General features: G+C 48.7%; 1 protein-coding gene across 1 annotated transcript in view; it reads right to left on the reverse strand.

Annotated features, from left to right (window-relative positions):
• PDCD11 (programmed cell death 11) overlaps positions 1 to 21443 on the reverse strand; it is a 56409-nt gene that overhangs the window by 23421 nt on the left and 11545 nt on the right. The window contains exons 10-15 of the mRNA XM_044299309.1: positions 20942 to 21088; positions 19670 to 19921; positions 14914 to 15045; positions 14248 to 14442; positions 11322 to 11492; positions 1719 to 1938 (exon numbers count right to left, since the gene is read on the reverse strand). Coding sequence (XP_044155244.1) covers positions 1719 to 1938; positions 11322 to 11492; positions 14248 to 14442; positions 14914 to 15045; positions 19670 to 19921; positions 20942 to 21088 — 1117 coding nt within the window. The remainder of the gene's footprint in view (positions 1 to 1718; positions 1939 to 11321; positions 11493 to 14247; positions 14443 to 14913; positions 15046 to 19669; positions 19922 to 20941; positions 21089 to 21443) is intronic.

Here is a 21443-nt window from a genome sequence, read left to right on the forward strand (position 1 = left end):
CGCAGCGGGAAGCGGGCCCTGCACCGGGGCCTGACATGCAAGGCAATGCGGCTCAGATTGCCCACGCGGAAAAAGTTCCTTACAGGCGGTACAGGCATGGTACCAGGGTTTGGGGGCACCCGTGGGATCTGACATGCTGAAAGGTGGTTGTACTCTAATATAGAGACCACAAAGGGTTATAGCAGCTATGACCAGGAGGGTTAGGAGAGGGTTAACTGTCCTACCAGTGCCACAGAAGAACGTCAGGAGTAGAGATGGAGCAGATCAGCAGCAGCAGAGAGCAGCAACAGCAGTGAGCCAGCAGATAGCGCCCACAGAAGCCGAGCGATGTACACAGGAGTTTAGAGTCCCCCACCGTGTCTCAGCTTCCTGTCAGGAGTGAGGAAGCGCGGGAAATCTCAGCAGAATCGCGGGGAAACAAGCTCCGCCCCCTCCAGCGCTTGCTCCGCCCCCAACATGACGCGCGCGTAAGCCACGCCCGCTGCTGCCGAAAATGCTCTCAGGGCTAAGAAGAAGCCAGATGCCAGAAAATAAAGGGCCCGCAGGCCCCTAGAGTGCGGCGATTTGCCCAGGTGGGTGACCTTCTGCCACCAAGTCCCCTGCTCCGCCGAGAAACGAGCTTCGCCGCGATCTGCCCATGTCGGGCATAAGCCCCGCCCCCGATCGGAACGGAGCGGGCGGCGGCGGGAAGGGAGAGAGGGAGAGAGAATGCCGGGCTGAAGAAAGCAGCGTGGGGGGAACGGCGTGGAGGAAGGCGGCCCCCCTGCTGAGGATAACCTGAGGGGAGCTGGCGCTGCAAATAGGGACGGGGTATGGGCTGGAATAGCCATCTCACCGAACGACGTCTTCACCCTCAGTTCCTTCCAGCAGGGTCGCCCCTTCAGCCACTGGCACCGCAGTGGCAGGAAGCTGGGAGAGGGGCTTGGCGTGCTGGCGACCCCCTAGCTGGCGGGATGTAGGGGAGCCATTGCTGCCCAGATCCTCCTATTGCTTCTGTGGGGGAGGCAGCAGTGCAGATAAGTTGGCACTGGCGCAGCTCAACCCCGGGAGAGCAGAGAGGTCCATGCGTCTCTGGTATCCCTAGGAAAAAGTAAATATCAAAATTAGAAAAATAAAATATCAAGGAGAAAACAGCCCTGCAGTAGCAGGGAGTGTCTTGCCTCCTTGGACACTAAGCTAAAACTGGCAGTCTCTCTCTCCAGGCTGAGGGTATAGCTGATGGAGGAGGGGCTTAACAGTTTTACTTAGTGTCACGCCTCCTAGGGAGCCGAGCTATACCCATGGTCTGTGTCCCCCAAGGAAAATGGGCGAGAAATAAGGCTTTCTGGTGGTCTCCCTGCTCTATAAGCAGCCATCATGAGACCACTAGAGCCAATCAGTGGCCTACTACTGACGCCCATGGCTTCCATCACTGAGAGGTGCAGCAGTACGGCACATGAGTGGCTGCAGCAGTCTTACGTCGGCCACTTGTAAAGGAGCATTAAAGAGGCCGCCAGAACGCCTGCACTGGATCAGCAGGGGGATTGGAGATGTAAGCGGTATTTTTTATTTTATAACGACTGGACAAAAGAATGGTGGTACTTATGGTCAATTCATATTTTTTTTCAGGAAGAATAGTAATGACAACGCAGACTTCGAAAATAAGCTTCAGCAGTCATTTCATAGGGAAGATTTTTTCTGATTCAGACATATAAAATGTAATATCTGTAGTATCATACCATCTCTGCTAAGAAGACTCCTCGAGAGCTGGACTTCTCTGAAGCACTGGCTCAGACGTGAAAAGCTCTCGGCCGAGCGGTCGTCGGGGGCACACTGGGACATCTTCAGGGTTACCAGGATGCGTCTCGTCTGCTCATCTATATTTGTCACTTTTGCAACCACCGTCTGCCCCAGCGCAAAATGGTCATGGATGTTCGTCACAAACTTGTCACTGATTTTCTGTTGGCACAAGATAGAACGTTAAAGGGGTATTCCCATCTTAATCATAGCTCACATGGTCCCTTATGTAAAGTTGATGAAATCTGCAAATACCTTTTTTCTTTTTTGCACCATTTTCCTTATTTTCCTCCTGACTGAAAGGATTGGGACCTTTCTGGAACAAAGGAGGAAAATCGTGCAAAAAAGAAAAAAAGGAATTTGCAGATTTCATCAACTTTACATAAGGGACCATATGAGCTATGATTAAGATGACAGCTTGCAGCGTTTTGGTGTCCGCCTGACGGTACGGAGGCAAACAGATCCGTCCTGACACACAATATAAGTCAGTGGGGATGGATCAGTTTTCACTGACACAATAGAAAACGGATCCGTCCTCCATTGATTTTCAATGGTGTTCAAGACTGATCCGTTTTGGCTATATAAAGATAATACAAACGGATCCGTTCTGAGCAGATGCATGAGGTTGTATTATCGGTTCGGATCAGTCTGTGCAGATCCATGACAGATCCACACCAAACGCGAGTGTGAAAGTAGCCTTATCCTCTATCCACAGAGCTGATCTGCAGAGTCCGCATGAATGTCCACCACTCCACTTCTATGAGTGCAAGTGCTCGGCTATCTCCGGCAGCCATATGGAGCGGCAGCACGCATGCATGACCCCCTCCCTTTCCAATCAGACACTTATTCCCTATGCTGTGAATAGAGAACAAGATGCCTTAATCGGTCAACCCCTTTAAAAAGTTGTGCATTAGGAAAAAAAAAAAAAATTAATCAGTGTAGTATTTGGTACCAAAATTGGGAGATACTCCATCGTGAAAATCACATGATACTGGAGACACTAGTGCTTGATGGGATGTACAGTTGTCAAGGCAATTGTACTAGTATCGTGCAAAGGAACTATCAAAAGTCTCAGGGTGGCGTACGGTTGCCGCGGTGCATTGCCCAGTATGCACTAGCGACGTTCCATGCTAACACATCGAATTAAAGAGACATGTTAAACATGTACAGCACAGGATTAAGGGCTCTTTCACACGAGCGGATGCCGTACGTGGGATCCGCTGCGTGGAAGAGAGCCAAGCCCCGTTCCGGACAGCAGAGACATGGAGCAGTAACACGATAATGCTCCGTGCCTCTGATCTTTTTACTACAAAATCCCAGCGAGATAAAGTTGTCACCGTGATTTTGTAGTAAAAAGGTCACAGAGAGGCACGGAGCATTATCATGTTACTGCTCTATGTCTCTGCTGTCTGGAACGGGGCTTGGCTCTCTTTCAAGCAGCAGATTTCATGCACGGGATCCGCTTGTGTGAAAGAGCTCTAAAGCAGGTCGGGAAAGCTGAGGCCCTCAAGGAGAAGACAGATAACTTTACCGTCCTCGTCACATAGTGCTCAATGATCGCCTGGTGTCTTGGGTGCAGTGCAGGTGCAGTGACCCTAATCGGCTCTGCACAGCGTCTCCTTTGGATGCCCCAGTGGAAAAAAATAAAATAACGAGATTTTTGTATAACTTACCAGTAAAATCTCTTTCTCGCTCTTTCCTTGGGGGACACAGAAGACCTTGGGTATAGCTCATCTCCCTAGGAGGCGTGACACTAAGTGAAAACTGTTAAGCCCCTCCTCCACAGCTATACCCTCAGCCTGGAGAGAGAGGCTGCCAGTTGCGTGTCCAAGTAGTGAAAAAAAGGCAAAGTCCAAAAGTGGAACCAACAAGCCAACTACCCAACGGGTAAAACAACTCGGAAACCGTGTAGAGAAAAAACAAAGAATGGGTGGGTGCTGTGTCCCCCAAGGAAAGAGCGAGAAAGAGATTTTACTGGTAAGTTATACAAAAATCTCGTTTTCTCGCCCAGTTTCCTTGGGGGACACAGAAGACCTTGGGACGTTCAAAAGCAGTCCAAAAGGGGGAGGGACCACAGCACCAAGGCGAATCACCCGAAGGCATCAAGAAACCGCCGCCCGCAGACCAGGCGGCCCAAGGCAGCATCTGCCGAAGCCAGAGTATGCACCCTGTAGAACGCTGTAAGGCAGACCAGTGACCGCCGCGCACAGACGCATGGCCGAAACCAAATGCCACCGGCCCAGGAGGCACCGACCGCTCCGGTGAAACGAACGGTGACACCAAAAGCAGAACCCTGCCCTTGGTGCGGTAACCACAGCAACAACCACTGTGAGAAAGCGGAGGAAAGCCACCCCGGAGGCCACCAACCCGTTGCGCGGACCTCCTGGAAAACCAAGAGACCGAACGTCGACAAGAGTCGGAGATCTCCAAGTAAAAACCGCAAGGCCCAAACAACTCCCAAATCGGTGAAGTGTCCGTTCCCGGGGGTGGGAAGGGGAGGACGAAAGCCCCGTTAAAATGAAAGACAAACACCACCTTCAGAAGGAAGGAAGAGACGGGATGGAGAACAGCCCTGTCCCGAGGAAAGAGAAGGCTCGGAACAAGAAGGGCCGCCACCCAGGCACCCGCCAGAGACACGACGGCTACGGAAACATAACCGTACAGGACAGAAGGAGTAGAGAGAACTCCTGTAACGGCTCCAAGGGAAAGATTGGAGCGCCAAAAGCCCAGTATGCAATGCCCAGGGCGGTACCCAGGGGCAGTACGAGGGAACCCCAAAGCCGCTCCACGGAAAAGGGCCCTGACAGGCCCAGAGGGCCGGGGAACGCCGAAAGGGGAAGGACAGCGCTGACACTTGACACTTCAAGCAACAGAGTCCCAGTCCCAGATCCAGGTCGGACTGGAGAAAGACAGAACCATGGAGAGAGAAAGGCAGAGTGGGGGAACGCCCAGCTTCCCACAGAACCCCCGGTAAAACCCCTAAGTCCTACAACAGATCCTGGACAAAACACGGCCAGGAGCGAACACTAGCGAGCCCGCTAGAGTCGCCTGGGCAAGCGGGTGAAACCCAATGCGAACAGGCGCAGACCAGTAACACGGGCAGAACGGTCGGCAAAACTGGTCCCGTCGGCCCCCGAGCAACGTAGTCCTGTAACCACCCGGAGTGGGGGAGCAGAAGGACAGACGGAAAGGAACCGAAGGGTCCGCCCAGCAACCGCCAGGACAAGACAGGCTAAAGTCCATGCCGATGTAGCCACCACAGGAAGACGTCCTACAGTCCCGGTGTGGGAGATCTAATGACAATCTCGACCGAATGGGGGTCCTCCCAAGTTACAGCCAGAGTGAACAAGGGAGACAGCACGAGGCCAAGAGGAACATCAGAACCATCCACATGAACAACCAAGCTCTCCCCAGAGGGGAGGGCAGCGAAGGAACAGCCACTGAAGCGCGGCCGGGGCAAAAGCCACATCGGAGGGAGCCGAGCCAAACCGAGTGGGAGCCAAGCAGAGCCGGCGAAAAAAGGCAGTCGAGACAGAGGCCGGCATAACACCCTACAACTGAAAGGAGGAGTGGGCAACAGGGAAGCCATAGGACAGCTCAAAGGCAGAACCCCGCTCACCGAGACGCCCGGTTCACTGCCACGCAGAAGGCGAGTACCCTGAAGAACCCAAGGTGGAGGTCCTACGGACCTGGGTAAGTGAGCACCCAAGAGCAGCTGGGTGACCATCCCGAGAAAAGCGGCCCGAACCCGGTAGCGGACCAGCCTAAAGCGCAGAGGGGGCGCCAAAAGAAAAAACTCATACCGCACGACACCCGAAGAGGAGGAAAAACAGTAGCAGGCGAGGGAACAGCAGTCCCGCCAGAGCTAACGCAGAAATCGAGTGGCACTGCAAACGGCACTCTCGACCCAGTGACCACTTGCGCCGGGAAGCGAGTGCACGGGAGAACGAAAGGGTACGTATCAAAGAACCACGAACACTCCCCAGGTGGAAAGGCCAACGGACATGGTGGATGCCGAAACAACGGGACCACAATATACAGGCCAAACCAGAAAAACGAGCACCACCCAGCTCGGCGAAGTAGAGAGCAAGTAGAGCCCATCTACTCATATCTAAAGAATACACCTTTGAATACAGCGGCATACTTGTAATGCTTATATGACAGCACCCAAGGGTTATACAGGTGGACAGAATGATCTCTTTAGAGAAGAGTGCAAGGCCCGTGACAGCACCACATCCCAAGAGAAAAAAGGGTAAGTCGCAGAAGGAAGTGAGGCATACGTACGAACAGCCCCGCAAGCAGTGAGAAGGCCAACCCACCTATGGGAGGAGAAGGCATACACGGCCCAAACAACGGACAGAGCACACCAGAAAAATTCCGCTCACTGCAAAAAAATAGTCACCCAGTGAAGGGGATCAGCCACAGAGCCCAACAGTATCAACGGAAGTGCAAAGTGCAACCTGAAAGGGAGTGATGCACAAGACATCAGTATGGCATGCGATGGGAACGCAGGCAGGCCCCCCAGAAAAGGGGGAAATGCACCTGGCAACACTGCAGCTGGTAAGAATGCAAAGGCCCGTCCCAAAGGGGGGTTGCCCAAGGCCAGTAACAACTTCAGAGAAGTAGAAAATACCATAGTTCGCCCAGAAGGTGACTAATCACATGGCCGCACAGTACCCAGCGGGAACGCAGGAGGTCCGCCCAGAGAAAGGGGGACATGCACGGGGTTATCTTACCATAAAGCGAGTGCGCAATAACCCACCTAACACCGAATACTGCGAGAGTGCAACTACTCCACAACGAAGGAGAACAAGCAAGAATCCCGCACAGCATTTCAAGGACAGCCATGGGTCACGTGAGGGTGCAAATTCTTGCCCATGGATGAGGTGGGCCGTGTATGGCCCGCAACATATCCGGCGAAAGAGCAGTATTCCACCCAGAAGGGGGCGGGTAATGCACACGGCCGTCATCGCATCCAGCAAAAATGCAAGCACCCCGCCAAGGATGCGGGACATGCACATGGCCAGCAACACACTAGCGAGAAAACAACCACAGTCAGTGGCGTTGTGCATATGCCGCCTGAGGAAAGGATACATGCTCATTGCTGGCAGCGATTCCAGCGAGTGCAGCACACCACCCAAGGAAGGTGTCGTGCACATGGCCGGCAGCGAATCCAGTGATAGTGCAGCAAACCACCTATGGAAGGAGTTCATGCACATGGCCGGCAGCAAATCCAGAGAGAGGGCAGCATTCCGCCTATGGACGGAGGTCATGCGTATGGCCGGCAGCGAATCCAGAAAGTGCAGCATTCCGCCTATGGAAGGAGGCAATGCACATGGCCGGCTCATGCATATGGCCGGCAGCGAATCCAGCGAGAGTGCAGCGTTCTGCCCATGGACGGAGGCCATGCATATGGCCGGCAGCGAATCCAGAGAGAGGGAGCGCAGCAGCCCTCCTTTGGACGGAGGTCATGCGTATGACCAGCAGCGAAGTCAGAGAGAGTGCAACATTCCACCTATGGAAGGAGGTCATGCATAAGGCCGTAGCGAACCCAGCGAGAGTACAGCATTCCGCCTATGGAAGGAGGTCATGCATATGGCCGTAGCGAACCCAGCGAGAGTGCAGCGTTCCGCCTATGGAAGGAGGTCATGCATATGGCCGTAGCGAATCCAGCGAGAGTGCAGCGTCCCGTCTATGGAAGGGGGTCACGCATATGGCCGTAGCAAACCCAGCGAGAGTGCAGCGTTCCGCCTATGGAAGGGGGTCGTGCACAAGGTCAGCATCGTATGCGGTAAAAGGGCAGTATTCCGCCTACAGAAGGGGGTCATGCACAAGGCCAGCCCGCAGCCAGAGAGAGTGCAGTATGCCGCCTATAATGGGGGGTCATGCACATGGCCAGTACCGTGACTGGAGAAGGCGACTAATTCTGCCTATAGAAAAGGGCGGCCTGCACCTGGCCAGCGCCGTATCCCAGGAGAGGGCAAGGGTCCGCCTAGAAGGGGAACATGTATACCTGGCCAGTGCCACGGAGCGCAACATGCCGCCTATGGAATAGGGGCAGGCATACGGCCAGCGCTCTAAGGTCAGGCTGCAGCATCCTGCGCAGCCAACAAAAAAATACAGATACCTCTTATATATATATATATACACACATACTGTTAATTCTTATATTATTTCTGTAGTTATGTTTTTTTATTTATTATTCTAAAACACAGCCTCTTTGAGGCAGGAAGGGGCCACCATATAAGGGCACAGCCGTCGGCATCCAAGAGGTTAACAGGGATCCGACCTGAGAGCGGTGCAGCGATGCCCTGGGGGCGGGGGGACCTCCGGCGGGAAGAATTCGCGCCTGGAGAGTGCCCGCCCCCTCCAATCGAGGCCGGAAATTTGCGGCCTACTAGGCCGCGAAGCCGGGGCCTAAATTTTCGCGGCCGCGAAGCCGGGGCCTAAATTTTCGCGGCCGCGAAGCCGGGGCCTAAATTTTCGCGGCCGCGAAGCCGGGGCCTAAATTTTCGCGGTGCCCGGAGGTACCGGCCGGGACCTGGAGGGAGCGGAGCGGCGCGTGCATAATACCGGCCGCGGGAGCCCACCCCGCGGGCCGGAACAGTCAGGGGGCCCGGGAAGGAGCTGGAAAGAATCTTTCTGCGGCGCCCGGCCGACCGGAAAGACAGCCTCTGAGAGCAGCAGTGGTCGCCAGGGTCTGCTGGGACACCGCACCAGTCATTCCGGCCGCGGGTGCCCACCCCGCGGACCGGAAACAAGGGCCCTACGCTGCAGCCGTCAGGAGAGGGCCTCTGGCCCTGAGCAGCGCACCGGTAAGGCGATAGGGGGGGGAGGGGGGGGGGGGGGGGGGGCGGGGGAACCCTGGGACCGGGTGCCCGTATAGAGGCAGCTCCCTGGGCGGCATGATAGGGACGCCAGCATAACCCCTCAGTGGGCACCTATTATGGAGGGGAGGAGAGGGCAGGCCCCCCAGCTAATAAAACAAGCTAGGATCCAGCAGGGACCAATATGGGGGTCAGTCACGCAGGAGACCTGGGTGGGGGGAGGGGGTCGTAGGGCTGGAGAAGCCACTCTCTCACCACAGCCGTCTTCACCCTCGGTCCGTTCCAGCAGGGTCGCCCCTTCAGCTACTGGCACCGTAGTGGCAGGACGCTGGAAGAGGGACTTGGCGTGCGGGCGACCCTTGCGCTGGCGGGATGCAGGGGAGCTGGGCTGCCCTGGTCCACCTTGCCTTCTGTGGGGGAGGCAGCAGTGCGGATGACCGGCACTGGCGCAGTTCAACCCCGGGAGAAACAGAGAAGTCTAGTGCGACTCTGTTGTCCCGTAATGTCTGGAACAAAAAGAAAAGAAAAAGTAAAAATCAAAATTAAAAACAAGGAGAAAACAGCCCTGCAGTAGCAGGGAGTGTCTTGCCTCCTTGGACACTAAGCTAAAACTGGCAGCCTCTCTCTCCAGGCTGAGGGTATAGCTGTGGAGGAGGGGCTTAACAGTTTTCACTTAGTGTCACGCCTCCTAGGGAGATGAGCTATACCCAAGGTCTTCTGTGTCCCCCAAGGAAACTGGGCGAGAAAAATAATTTAAAGTTGCCCCCAGAAGTATTGTAATGACCTCTTGGGGATATATGTACCAAATAAAAGAAAAAAACAAACAAAAACAGTTGCCTCGTTAATGTAAAACTATACATAACATATGAAAATGACCAAAACAAAGTAGCAAATCAATTTTAATGTTAGTTTGCGTATGTATGCACAGTACAGACCAAAAGTTTGGACACCTTCTCATTCAAAGAGTTTTCTTTATTTTCATGACTATGAAAACTGTAGATTCACACTGAAGGCATCAAAACTATGAATTAACACATGTGGAATTATATACATAACAAAAAAGTGTGAAACAGAAAATATGTCATATTCTAGGTTCTTCAAAGTAGCCACCTTTTGCTTTGATTACTGCTTTGCACACTCTTGGCATTCTCTTGATGAGCTTCAAGAGGTAGCCACCTGAAATGGTCTTCCAACAGTCTTGAAGGAGTTCCCAGAGATGCTTAGCACTTGTTGGCCCTTTTGCCTTCACTCTGCGGTCCAGCTCACCCCAAACCATCTTCGATTGGGTTCAGGTCCGGTGACTGTGGAGGCGAGGTCATCTGGCGCAGCACCCCATCACTCTCCTTCATGGTCAAATAGCCCTTACACAGCCTGGAGGTTTGTTTGGGGTCATTGTCCTGTTGAAAAATAAATGATGGTCCAACACAAACCGGATGGAATAGCATGCCGCTGCAAGATGCTGTGGTAGCCATGCTGGTTCAGTATGCCTTCAATTTTGAATAAATCCCCAACAGTGTCACCAGCAAAGCCCCCCACACCATCACACCTCCTCCTCCATGCTTCACCGTGGGAACCAGGCATGTAGAGTCCATCCGTTCACCTTTTCTGCATCGCACAAAGACACGGTGGTTGGAACCAAAGATCTCAAATTTGGACTCATCAGACCAAAGCACAGATTTCCACTGGTCTAATGTCCATTCCTTGTGTTCTTTAGCCCAAACAAGTCTCTTCTGCTTGTTGCCTGTACTCAGCAGTGGTTTTCTAGCAGATATTCTACCATGAAGGCCTGATTCACACAGTCTCCTCTTAACAGTTGTTCTAGAGATGTGTCTGCTGCTAGAACTCTGTGTGGCATTGACCTGGTCTCTAATCTGAGCTGCTGTTAACCTGCGATTTCTGAGGCTGGTGACTCGGATGAACTTATCCTCCGCAGCAGAGGTGACTCTTGGTCTTCCTTTCCTGGGACGGTCCGCATGTGAGCCAGTTTCTTTGTAGCGCTTGATGGGTTTTGTGACTGCACTTGGGGACACTTAAGTTTTCCCAATTTTTCGGACTGACTGACCTTCATTTCTTAAAGTAATGATGGCCACTCGTTTTTCTTTACTTAGAATTTGTATTATGGCAAGAAAAAAGCAGCTAACAGTCTATTCAGTAAGACTATCAGCTGTGTATCCACCTGACTTCTCCACAACACAACTGATGGTCCCAACCCCATTTATAAGGCAAGAAATCCCACTTATTAAACCTGACAGGGCACACCTGTGAAGTGAAAACCATTTCAGGTGACTACCACTTGAAGCTCATCAAGAGAATGCCAAGAGTGTGCAAAGCAGTAATCAAAGCAAAAAGGTGGCTACTTTGAAGAACCTAGAATATGACATATTTTCAGTTGTTTCACACTTTTTTGTTATGTATATAATTCCACATGTGTTAATTCATAGTTTTGATGCCTTCAGTGTGAATCTACAATTTTCATAGTCAGGAAAATAAAGAAAACTCTTTGAATAAGAAGGTGTGTCCAAATTTTTGGTCTGTACTATACATATATATATATATATATATATATATATATATATATATATTATTATTATTTTTTTTTAAAGGTAGTAAAAAAAAAAAAATTCACATTCCCAAAATAAAATTTAAAAAAAAGCACAAAGCACATTGAAACCCCCTTCCCCCAAAACATACAATTACAGTGTAAACCTCGTCACCTACCGATTTGGGAGCCAGACCAATAAATCCATATGGGAACTCCACAAAGATACCATACGGCATTATATTTTTCACAAATCCGGTGAACACCATCCCAACCGTCACTTTAGAGACGTCATTGACAACCGGCTCCTTTTCCATGAAGGAGATCAGGGCAGATTTTCTGGTTAGTATCTGCAGCTTTTTGTAAAGGATTAACCAGGAGAATTTAAATACATTAATAAAGACACAACGTGGAGCAGAAACCTTTCTGTATTTCATACATCACTCAATATGCTGTGGGAATGGGACGGTAGTGGGGACATCAGTTTCATCACGTTCTTACCGTTCCATGCTCCCTTGGCGGGCTCTGCTCCAGAGCAGCAACACCATCACGACAGCAGCCAGGCCAGCCGGTGGGGCAGTCTGGCCCATCAGTACCCAGGAACGTTACGTCAATCAAGCCCTGTCCCAGCACTACATGTGTGCTGACGTCACGTGTGGTGCCAAGCCCACGCTTTTCCCTGCAGCCTATTTAAACTGTGATTGGGTCTTCTAAACCTCAGTAGCCTGTTTGTTTCTGACAGTGTGTTTCCGGATCCTGACCTTGAGGGACCGGCATTCTTATTGCCCCCTTTCGTTGTATCCTTTGGCTCTTATTCAGCCTGGTATTCCAACGGTGGGTTGTCTCTTTCTTTAGTATTGTCATTTGACTCCTGGCTTTGACCTTGGCTAGTGTTCTGGTTTCTGCATTGGTCTTTCGATTTAGTTTTTTGTATCTGGTTTTGACTTTGACCTGGTTCTCTAGAGTAGGGAATGTCGTCCAGTTGGAGGTCGCCGTTTAGGGCTAGTAGTGGTGGGATGGAGACTAGGAGGGGGCACTGTTCTAGACCTACCTGACAATTTCACAGTAAAAAGTGCCCATACAAGTTAGGTAATGGTCAGCCAAATTCTCATATTTTGTCAGGATGGACCAACAATATGTTGTCAGTAGACTATCCCCTGATGGCAGAGATAAAGACAAAGAAGGATCGGGGATGTTGGATTTCGACATGTCTGATCACTTGTCCCCGCTGGAGACAAGTTGCTGCCAGAAGGGAATGGTAGTGTATTGTCTCCCTCCGCCCCATTAAAACAAAACATGCATATGTTGTGTGCAAGGGGGCATAAGATCTTTTTCATGCCCATGACTTGATTTTGTAATGATCTGCATTACATATTGTGACCCAGTGAAGGGTCTGCTGGTAGATGGGAGTTATTTTCCAAGGTGCAGCAAGGTGAGGACAAGTACCGGATCTCACATGCCAGTCTGGGCTTTGCGCCAACGCCCAGCTGTCATAAAAGCCAGCTAAGAGTGTGGGCAAGCGGGTTGGTTGTTTAGGTGTTTCTGGCTGGGTGCGTGTTTGCGACCTGTCTGGGAGGACAGGTCGTCGATGTCCAGAACTTGAACTCTATATGTGGTTCTGCTGCAAGGTGTGAACACACACCAGGACTTAAAAAGGAAGGCGATTTTGTTTATGTTCTGTTAACTTGCCAAGTGTGAATAAACACTAAATACTGGTTAAGAACTGTTTTGTGCCTCTGTCCTGCGTCCACTCACCCTGCCTACCAGAGCGAATCCTCACAATATCAATAAAAATCTACGGTTAAAAAATATATATATATAATAATCAGACCTGCATGCTTATATGGACATTTATAGGGTCGGACAGAACAGCGGTCAGCCATCTTAAGGCTCCTTTCAGATGGAGTTTCACACTCCGTACTCGCAGAGTGAGTATGCAGCAGATCCCATCCTGACCTTCCAGCACTGCCGGGGTCGCATAGCATTATATTAATTTATGATGTTATGTAACACTTAGAGGTCTGGAATATATTGGATAACACTGACATAATGCTGTCAGTGCTATCCAATACATTCCAGAACTGTTAGAGGTACATAGCATTATATTGATTTATGATGCTATGTGACCCCGGCTGGGCTGGGAGGTCAGGACGGGAGCTGCTGCATACTCACGCTGCGAGTCTAGAACTTCCTTGTCTGAAAGGGGCCAAAGTGTTTGGAGACATTAAGAAATACTATCGTCAGGTGGAACTTAAGTTAGGCCTCTTTCACACTTGCGTTGTCCGGATCCGGCGTGTACTCCACTTGCCGGAATTACACGCCGGATCCGGAAAAACGCAAGTGAACTGAAAGCATTTGAAGACGGATCCGTCTTCAAAATGCGTTCAGTGTTACTATGGCAGCCAGGACGCTATTAAAGTCCTGGTCGCCATAGTAGTAGTGGGGAGCGGTATACTTATAGTCCGCGCGGCTCCCGGGGCGCTCCAGAATGACGTCAGAGCGCCCCATGCGCATGGATGACGTGCCATGTGATCATGTCATCTATGTGCGTGGGGCGCCCTGACGTCACTCTGAAGCGCCCCGGGAGCCGCACGGACGGTAAGTATACTGCTCCCCCGCTCCGCACTACACTTTATCATGGCTGCCAGGACTTTAGCGTCCCGGCAGCCGTGGTAACCATTCAGAAAAAGCTAAACGTCGGATCCGGCAATGCGTCGAAACGACGTTTAGCTTAAGGCCGAATCCGGATTAATGTCTTTCAATGGGCATTAATTCCGGATCCGGCCTTGCGGCAAGTCTTCAGGATTTTTAGCCGGAGCAAAAAGCGCAGCATGCTGCGGTATTTTCTCCGGCCAAAAAACGTTCCGGTCCGGAACTGAAGACATCCTGATGCATCCTGAACGGATTTCTCTCCATTCAGAATGCATTAGGATAAAACTGATCAGGATTCTTCCGGCATAGCGCCCCGACGACGGAACTCTATGCCGGAAGAAAAGAACGCAAGTGTGAAAGAGCCCTTACTAATTACAAATGCAAAATATGTAAAGTCTGAGAATGTGGTGATTGAAAATTATTATATCAGGGCATAGAGATAAAAAAGGATACAGTTCTGCCTTTGAACAGGCTCCGGACCATTACTCCAGTGAGGGGATCACCCTCCTTCAAACTGTGCCACAAGAGCTCACTAATGGCGATGTGATCAGAAAGATGAGCCTTAGGAAGAAACGCAGGACTTTCCTCAGGCAGAATCAGCACATCGAGCCCCTCGTCTGCCTTACTTACAATTCTCACATCAACAATCTGGTAAAGAGAAGAAAAACTATGAATCCCAGTTCAGTCCATCTATAAGTAACATACAGAAAGGTAATATTGTATAGAGTGTGTAGTAAAGGTTTCAAAGCGGTATATCGATCTCAAACATTTATGGCATATCCACCTTTTATGGGACCAGCACCTATCTCTAAAAAGGGCATCCCCTCTTGCCTGCAGGCGGCAGCCAGAGGTGGTCAGAATGACGGAAACGACTGGGCGAGCTGTTCTATACTGTTTCCATAGCTTGATTACAAGCGACAGAAGTTATGGAGATAGTGGAAATTTAACTTGAGATGTGGAAACATTGTAGCCTGCAGTGCTACACTTTATGCACCTGATTTATAGAGGTTATGGAGTCAGATTTTTACTCCACTGTCTTTCCTGCGGTTTAAATGAACATGCAGGGGCCACTAAATGCATATTGTATGAGATGATATCAATAATACGGGCCATGAATACCTTCCCATATTCAATGCTCTTTTTGGAAGACTTGGTCTTCTTGACTGCAGTCTCCTCGTCGGATAAGATCTTGAAGGACAGCAGAAGAGTCTCTTTCTCAGGATTACACTCCAATACTCTTACTTTAACCACCTGCAAATTGTGAAACACCACCGTTCATATACAAGACACACATATCGCTAACAGAAAATACATCTGCCACGCAAGACCTTCTGTTATCGCACACCACAACACTGCAGAGGAAGTCTGCGCCCTTAAAGGGACACTTAAAGGGGTTGTGCCAAGATTCATGTAAAAAAATGAAGACTAGACATACAATACACGACACATCTTTCTATCAAAGCTAGAACCAGCCCTCACATGGATCCAGAGATCTCCCTATTGATTGCTCTGCGAGATTCTGGCAGCTTAGAATCTGCCATCGCCCTTTCCCTGTATTTGTCACAGCTTCTCACAGCAGGGAGGACTGATGGCAGCTGAAAGATGGGACTGAGCATGTGCGACCACCTTGGTAGATGGACGCGCACATTATTTTTTTTACAGAAAGTAAATAACAAAAGTAGCTTGTTCTTCATGCTCAATTATATTAAAACAAAATTCAATGGTGGCACGACCCCTTTAAGGCTAAACGCACACGCCCGTATGTGTTTTGCGGTCCGCAAATAAAAACGGATGACATCTGTATGCCTTCTGTTTTTTTTCTGCGGATCCATTGTAACAATGCCTAAAATGGACAAGAATAGAATAATTTTTTTTGCGGGGCTATGGAATGGACATATGGATGCGGATAGCACACAGTGTGCTGTCCGCATTTTTTTGTGGACCGATTAAAATTAATGGGTCTGCATTCTACCTACAAAAAAACGGAACGACACGGAAACAAAATACGTTAGTGTGCATGAGGCCTAAGAGTGATAATGCAAAAAAAAAAAAAAAAAAAATGAAATTCCTCCATTAACCCCCTCCTCTACTTCTGATCCTACCGTATATTGTCTTATACAGTCCTGATCAAAAGTTAAAGACCACTTGAAAAATGGCACAAAATCATATTAAGCATGCCTGGATCTTAACAAGGTTCCAAGTAGAGCTTCAACATGCAACAAGAAGAAATGGGAGTGAGACAAAACATTTTTTGAGCATTCAATTTAATGAAAACAAATAAACTGAAACAGGCTGTTTTTCAGCTGATCAAAAAAGTTTAGGACCACACCTACCCAAAAAACTAACCCCCCCACCCCCAAAACAGAAATCCAACTTCCAAACATGAACTCCGTAATGAGTAGCTCCGCCGTTATTGTTTATCACTTCAAAAATTTGTTTCGGCATGCTTGATGCAAGCGTTTTCATGATGTGAGTGGGAACATTTCTCCAAGTGGTGAAGACGGCCGCACGAAGGCCATCTACTGTCTGGAACTGTTGTCTATTTTGGTAAACTTCCCTTGCCATCCATCCCCAAAGGTTCTCAATCGGATTTAGATCAGGGGAACACGCAGGACGGGCCAAAAAAAGAGTGATGTTATTCTCCTGGAAGAAGTCCCTTGTCCTGCGGGCATTGTGTACTGTAGCGTTGTCCTGTTGAAAAACCCAGTCATTACCACACAGACAAGGGCCCTCGGTCATGAGGAATGCTCTCTGCAACAGCTGGACATAGCCAGCGGCCGTTTGACGCCCCTGCACTTCCTGAGGCTCCATTGTTCCACTGAAGGAAAAAGCACCCCAGACCATTATGGCGCCCCCTCCACTGTGGCGCGTAGAAAACATCTCAGGTGGGATCTGATTGTCATGCCAGTAACGTTGGAAACCATCAAGGTTACATTTTTTCTCATCAGAGAATAAAACTTTCTTCCACCTTTGAATGTCCCATGTTTGGTGCTCTCTTGCAAAGTCCAAACGAGCAGTTCTGTGGTGTTCAAGGAGACGAGGTCTTTGAAGATGTTTTTTTGTTTTTGAAGCCCTTCAGTCTCAGATGCCATCTGATGGTTATTGGGCTGCAGTCAGCGCCTTAATTTGGGTCGAGGATCATCCAGTGTCTTGACGGACAGCCAATTGGATCCTTCGGCTCAGTGCTGATGAAATTTTTTGGGGTCTTCCAGCGATAGCACGCTCTGAGAGACCCTGCTTATGCAGTTCAACAACCCCGACCACGTTTAAAAAAGGGAGAGTTTTTTTGCCTTTCCATCACAACGTGTGACTACCTGACAGAAAATTACAATGAATGCACATCTTTGCACAGATTTGGCCTTTTAAAGACGTGGTCCTAAAATTTGGATCAGCTGAAAAACAGCCTGTTTCAGTTTATTCGTTGTTTTCATTAATGCTCAAAAAATGTTTTGTCTCACTCCCATTTCTTCTTGTTGCATGTTGAAGCTCTACTTGGAACCTTGTTAAGATCCAACATGTAAAATATGATTTTTTGCCATTTTTAAGTGGTCTTAAACTTTTGATCAGGACTGTATTATAATTCAAACTGAGAAGAATGCAACAAACTCAATGGGGGGCATTTACTAAGCATGTTGCACTACAATTATGGTGTAAAATACACCAAAAAGAATGGCATTTTGATCCGCGCAAAATATATCAGTTTTCTCCAGAATTTACCATAAAGAAAGCATCACGCCAGAAATGAGTTATAAATATAAGTGAGCGGGGCTATCACACTGGTGGATATTTTGCCCCATTTATCATCCTCTTAGCTGCAGAAATGGCTCAATTTGCTGCGGACAATTAAGCCAACTTATGTGGTGGTGCTTTGTGTAAAAAGTCGCATTTATGAAAAGAATCATGGGAACAAGTGATAGGCGAGTATTATTTTTTCTAATATAAATGAGCGAAAGAGCAGGGTTCTGTCAGTAAATCGACATCCAACAAAAACAAAACAAAAACTTTGAGTCAAAAGTCGCAATTTACCAGCAGAAATGTTGCAAATGCGCTTCAAAAGTCTCAATTGTGGTGTGGCAGTGGGTGGCTGAAATGGCGCATTTTGGTTTAGAAAAAAGGTTGCATTTTAGTCCCGTTGCTGTTAAAATGTCACAAATAGAGACACTTTAAAAAGAGACCTGCGCTTTTTGATATAGGAGGTGAAATAAATCACCACTTTTGATTTGTAATGTTAGTATGTTTTGGCGCAAATTATGTTTTCTGCCCAAAAAATAGAACAGGTCATATTAGTCTCCGCATCACGGACAAGGATAGTGCTGTTCTATTAGGCCCCTTTCACACGAGCGAGTATTCCGGCCGGGTGCAATGTGTGATGCGAACGCATTGCGCCCGCACTGAATCCAGACCTATTCATTTCAATGGAGCTGTGTACATGAGCATTGTTTTTCACGCAGCACTTGTGCGTTACGTGAAAAATCGCAGCATGTTCTATATTCTGCGATTTTCACGCAACGCTGGCCCCATAGAAGTGAATGGGGCTGCCTGAAAATGCAAGTGCAGACGCGATGCGTTTTTCACGGATGGTTGCTAAGAGATGTTGTTTGTATACCTTAAATTTTTTATCACGCGTGTGCAAAATGCATTAAATCGCATTGCACCCGCGCGATAAAAACTGAACGCGGTCGCCGGCAAAACTGAATGATCTTTCTTGCGAAATCGCGCATTTTTTCACTGAACGCATTCGCAACGCATCCGGGCACGCTTGTCTGCAAGGGGCCTTAGTTAGGTCAGCTGCTCCGTTTGGCAAAATACAGAATGCACATAGACGTCATTCGTATTTTTTGCGGATCCATGTTTTGCGGACCACAAAATACATATGGTCGAGTGCATGACCCCTTACTGGCACAAATCATTTCTAAATGTACTGCTCATTTAAGAGCAATTCTACCCAGCGGGTAATATTTGATCAGGAATGGACGGACCGATCCTAGATCAGGCGTTTGGCGTTCTGATATTGAAATCTCCGTTATTTTATCTCTCATGGTTGCTACATATCTCGAATCCATCGCCAGCATAGCAGATGTCCTTATCTATGAAGTTGTATTAAGTTATATGCATCGCTGGGTGCAAACCCATATGAATCCCAACCTAGTGGGCTACCAACCATTCTAGCGGCTGTGCAGCAATACTGGTTGTCTACCAGCTTCCCCAGCAACAGCCATATCGAAGAAAAATGGAATAGAACTCTGTACAACTTGATGGGAAAAGGACAACTCACAATCATTTATATCCTGGATTTTTGCCTCAAAAAAAAAAAAAAAGCCCAAACCGTGGAAAACAGTATAGCCCCGTCCTTTTCCAACCAGGAACTCCTGCCTAAATTACTAATACGCTTTTTATGTCAATTTGAAACATCCTTTCTTTTCAGGGACGGTTATAGGATATTATTTTCAAAAGCTGACCATACATAGGAGATGAATCTCAGTCGAACTCAACAATTTTAGTGGGACCAGCGACCATCTTTTGTATGAGAGTACCCCAACTTCTCCAATGGCAGATGTTGATGGAAAAAAGGATCAGGCAAGTTTGATTTCAACACTCCTGATCCTTTGCTCAGGTTGGAGATAAGCTGCCGCCAGATGAGGCTGCTAGTGGCTTTTAGACCACCTCTTCAAGGACACATGAACAGTCAGCCAAGCATGCATGCATGTCTACCAGGAAGAATGGCTGGAAGCCGAACGAACCAAGGAGTAGGGCGACATAGAACTGCTCCCACATGAAAGTATCGACCAGTAGCCAAGGACGACGTGTTATATTAGGTCTGTAGGTCAATGAGCTGGTGACATCACAGTTTAGGTTTTGATGACTGATACTTTACCTGTCCTTTATAGAAAACTTCTTCTGGTGAGGAAATGAATGCAGAGCTCAGCTCCCGAACCGGCGCCAGCCCTTGGACATTGTTATAAAACTTGACAATGCATCCAAAATCTTTTATTGTCCAAATAAAGCCATGAGTGACCAGACCAGGTGTAGCATCGCGGTAGGTGGTCAGGATAGGCAACTGTGAGTTGATCATAATTTTTTTCCTGGTCAAGATCAATTTCTTGGCTGATGGATCCACACTTAGAACCTATAATGTAAAAAGGGAGACAATACATTATCACTGTAACCATTTGTTTTCTGGGATTACTACGGTGCATAAATCACTGCGAAAGGTGCACCAGTGTGATATGCAACTGACAACACCGGCTAATCCCTCAGGCTGATGTTAAGAGCTGAGGAATGGCTCCCCCGATTATAAACATGCCAGTGTGTTTGGAGTTTTTGAGCATTTCCGCCCATTTAGGCCACTTTATTTCAGTTATATTACTATACTATGGTGCAACAGATATTCTCCTTATATTTACTTATAGTTGTACATCTTCCCCGTGCTTTATTTTTTCAATCCTGACCCATTCCCCCATGTAAACTGATCCCTCTGAATTATTTCCTTCCTGTATGTAGAACTTCTTGTTCCTGTATCCAACCAAACCCAGGATGCACTTCTCCTTCCTCTACCACAGCTCCGGCGCTGCCCTTAAAGAGGACCTTTCACTAGTTTAAAAACCAAAAACTAACTACATCAGTGGGCAGAGCGGCGCCCAGGGGTCCCCCTGCACTTACTAGTATGTCTGGGCGCCGATCCGTTCGCCCGGTATAGGCTCCGGTGTCTGCAGCTCCCTCTGTTGTACTGGGTAGAGTTTTTGTATTAGGGTTGTCCCTTGCTGCAGCGCTGGCCTGGGACTCCCAGACTATGAGCTGTGCGCTACGATTGGCCAGCGCTGCAGCAAGGGACAACCCTAATACAAAAACTCTGCCCAGTACAACAGAGGGAGCTGCAGACACCGGAGCCTATACCGGGCGAACGGATCGGCGCCCAGACATACTAGAGGACAGGCTGTCAATCACAGATAGGACCGCCTCCTGGACTTCAAAGCCCAGAAGGAGCAGGAATGTAAATGAATAAAAGAAGTTATTTTGAACCTTTTCCCATAACACTATCAGTCAGCTCCTCCTGCTATATAACATGCTGCCTGCAGGTCAGACTCCATGTTCAACGTGACCGGCTCTGATGCAAACCGGAAAACCCCTTTAACCCCCATTTCCTCACCCTGCACTTGATCTTGCTCCCAGGAGTGTATTTCTTCTCTGGTTGGTGCAGGGTGACATCGGCTAGGTGAAGCGTAGGTACAAGGCCATTGAGGCGCTTTGTGATATCCACTACCATTCCTACCGGTGTTAGACTATTTACAGTACCCTGGAAAAGAAAAGAAATAAAATAATTAAATAAGGAGATAACTTTTTATAAACCTGTTACAATTCACCTCGTAAACAGTGCTCATCTATTGGCTCAGGGATTACAGCATTGTACTGCAGTGTAAAGAATGGGACACATCATTGCAGAGGCAGCAGGACGTATAAAAGAAAGCACACAAGCCCTTGGGAGTACTGCCCACCTCCAGTAGTGTGCACTAATCGCCCCTCTGCTCTATACATGCCAGGAAATCTATGACCAGGTCAAAGTCCTTGAGGTGCAAGAGGCCCGTCAAGAGATATTGTAAATCTGATTGCGGCAATCGATTTCTAAGAAAATTCTGGTCTCCTTCGATATG

The sequence above is a fragment of the Bufo gargarizans genome, chromosome 6, assembly GCF_014858855.1.
Source record: "Bufo gargarizans isolate SCDJY-AF-19 chromosome 6, ASM1485885v1, whole genome shotgun sequence".
Taxonomy (NCBI): domain Eukaryota; kingdom Metazoa; phylum Chordata; class Amphibia; order Anura; family Bufonidae; genus Bufo; species Bufo gargarizans.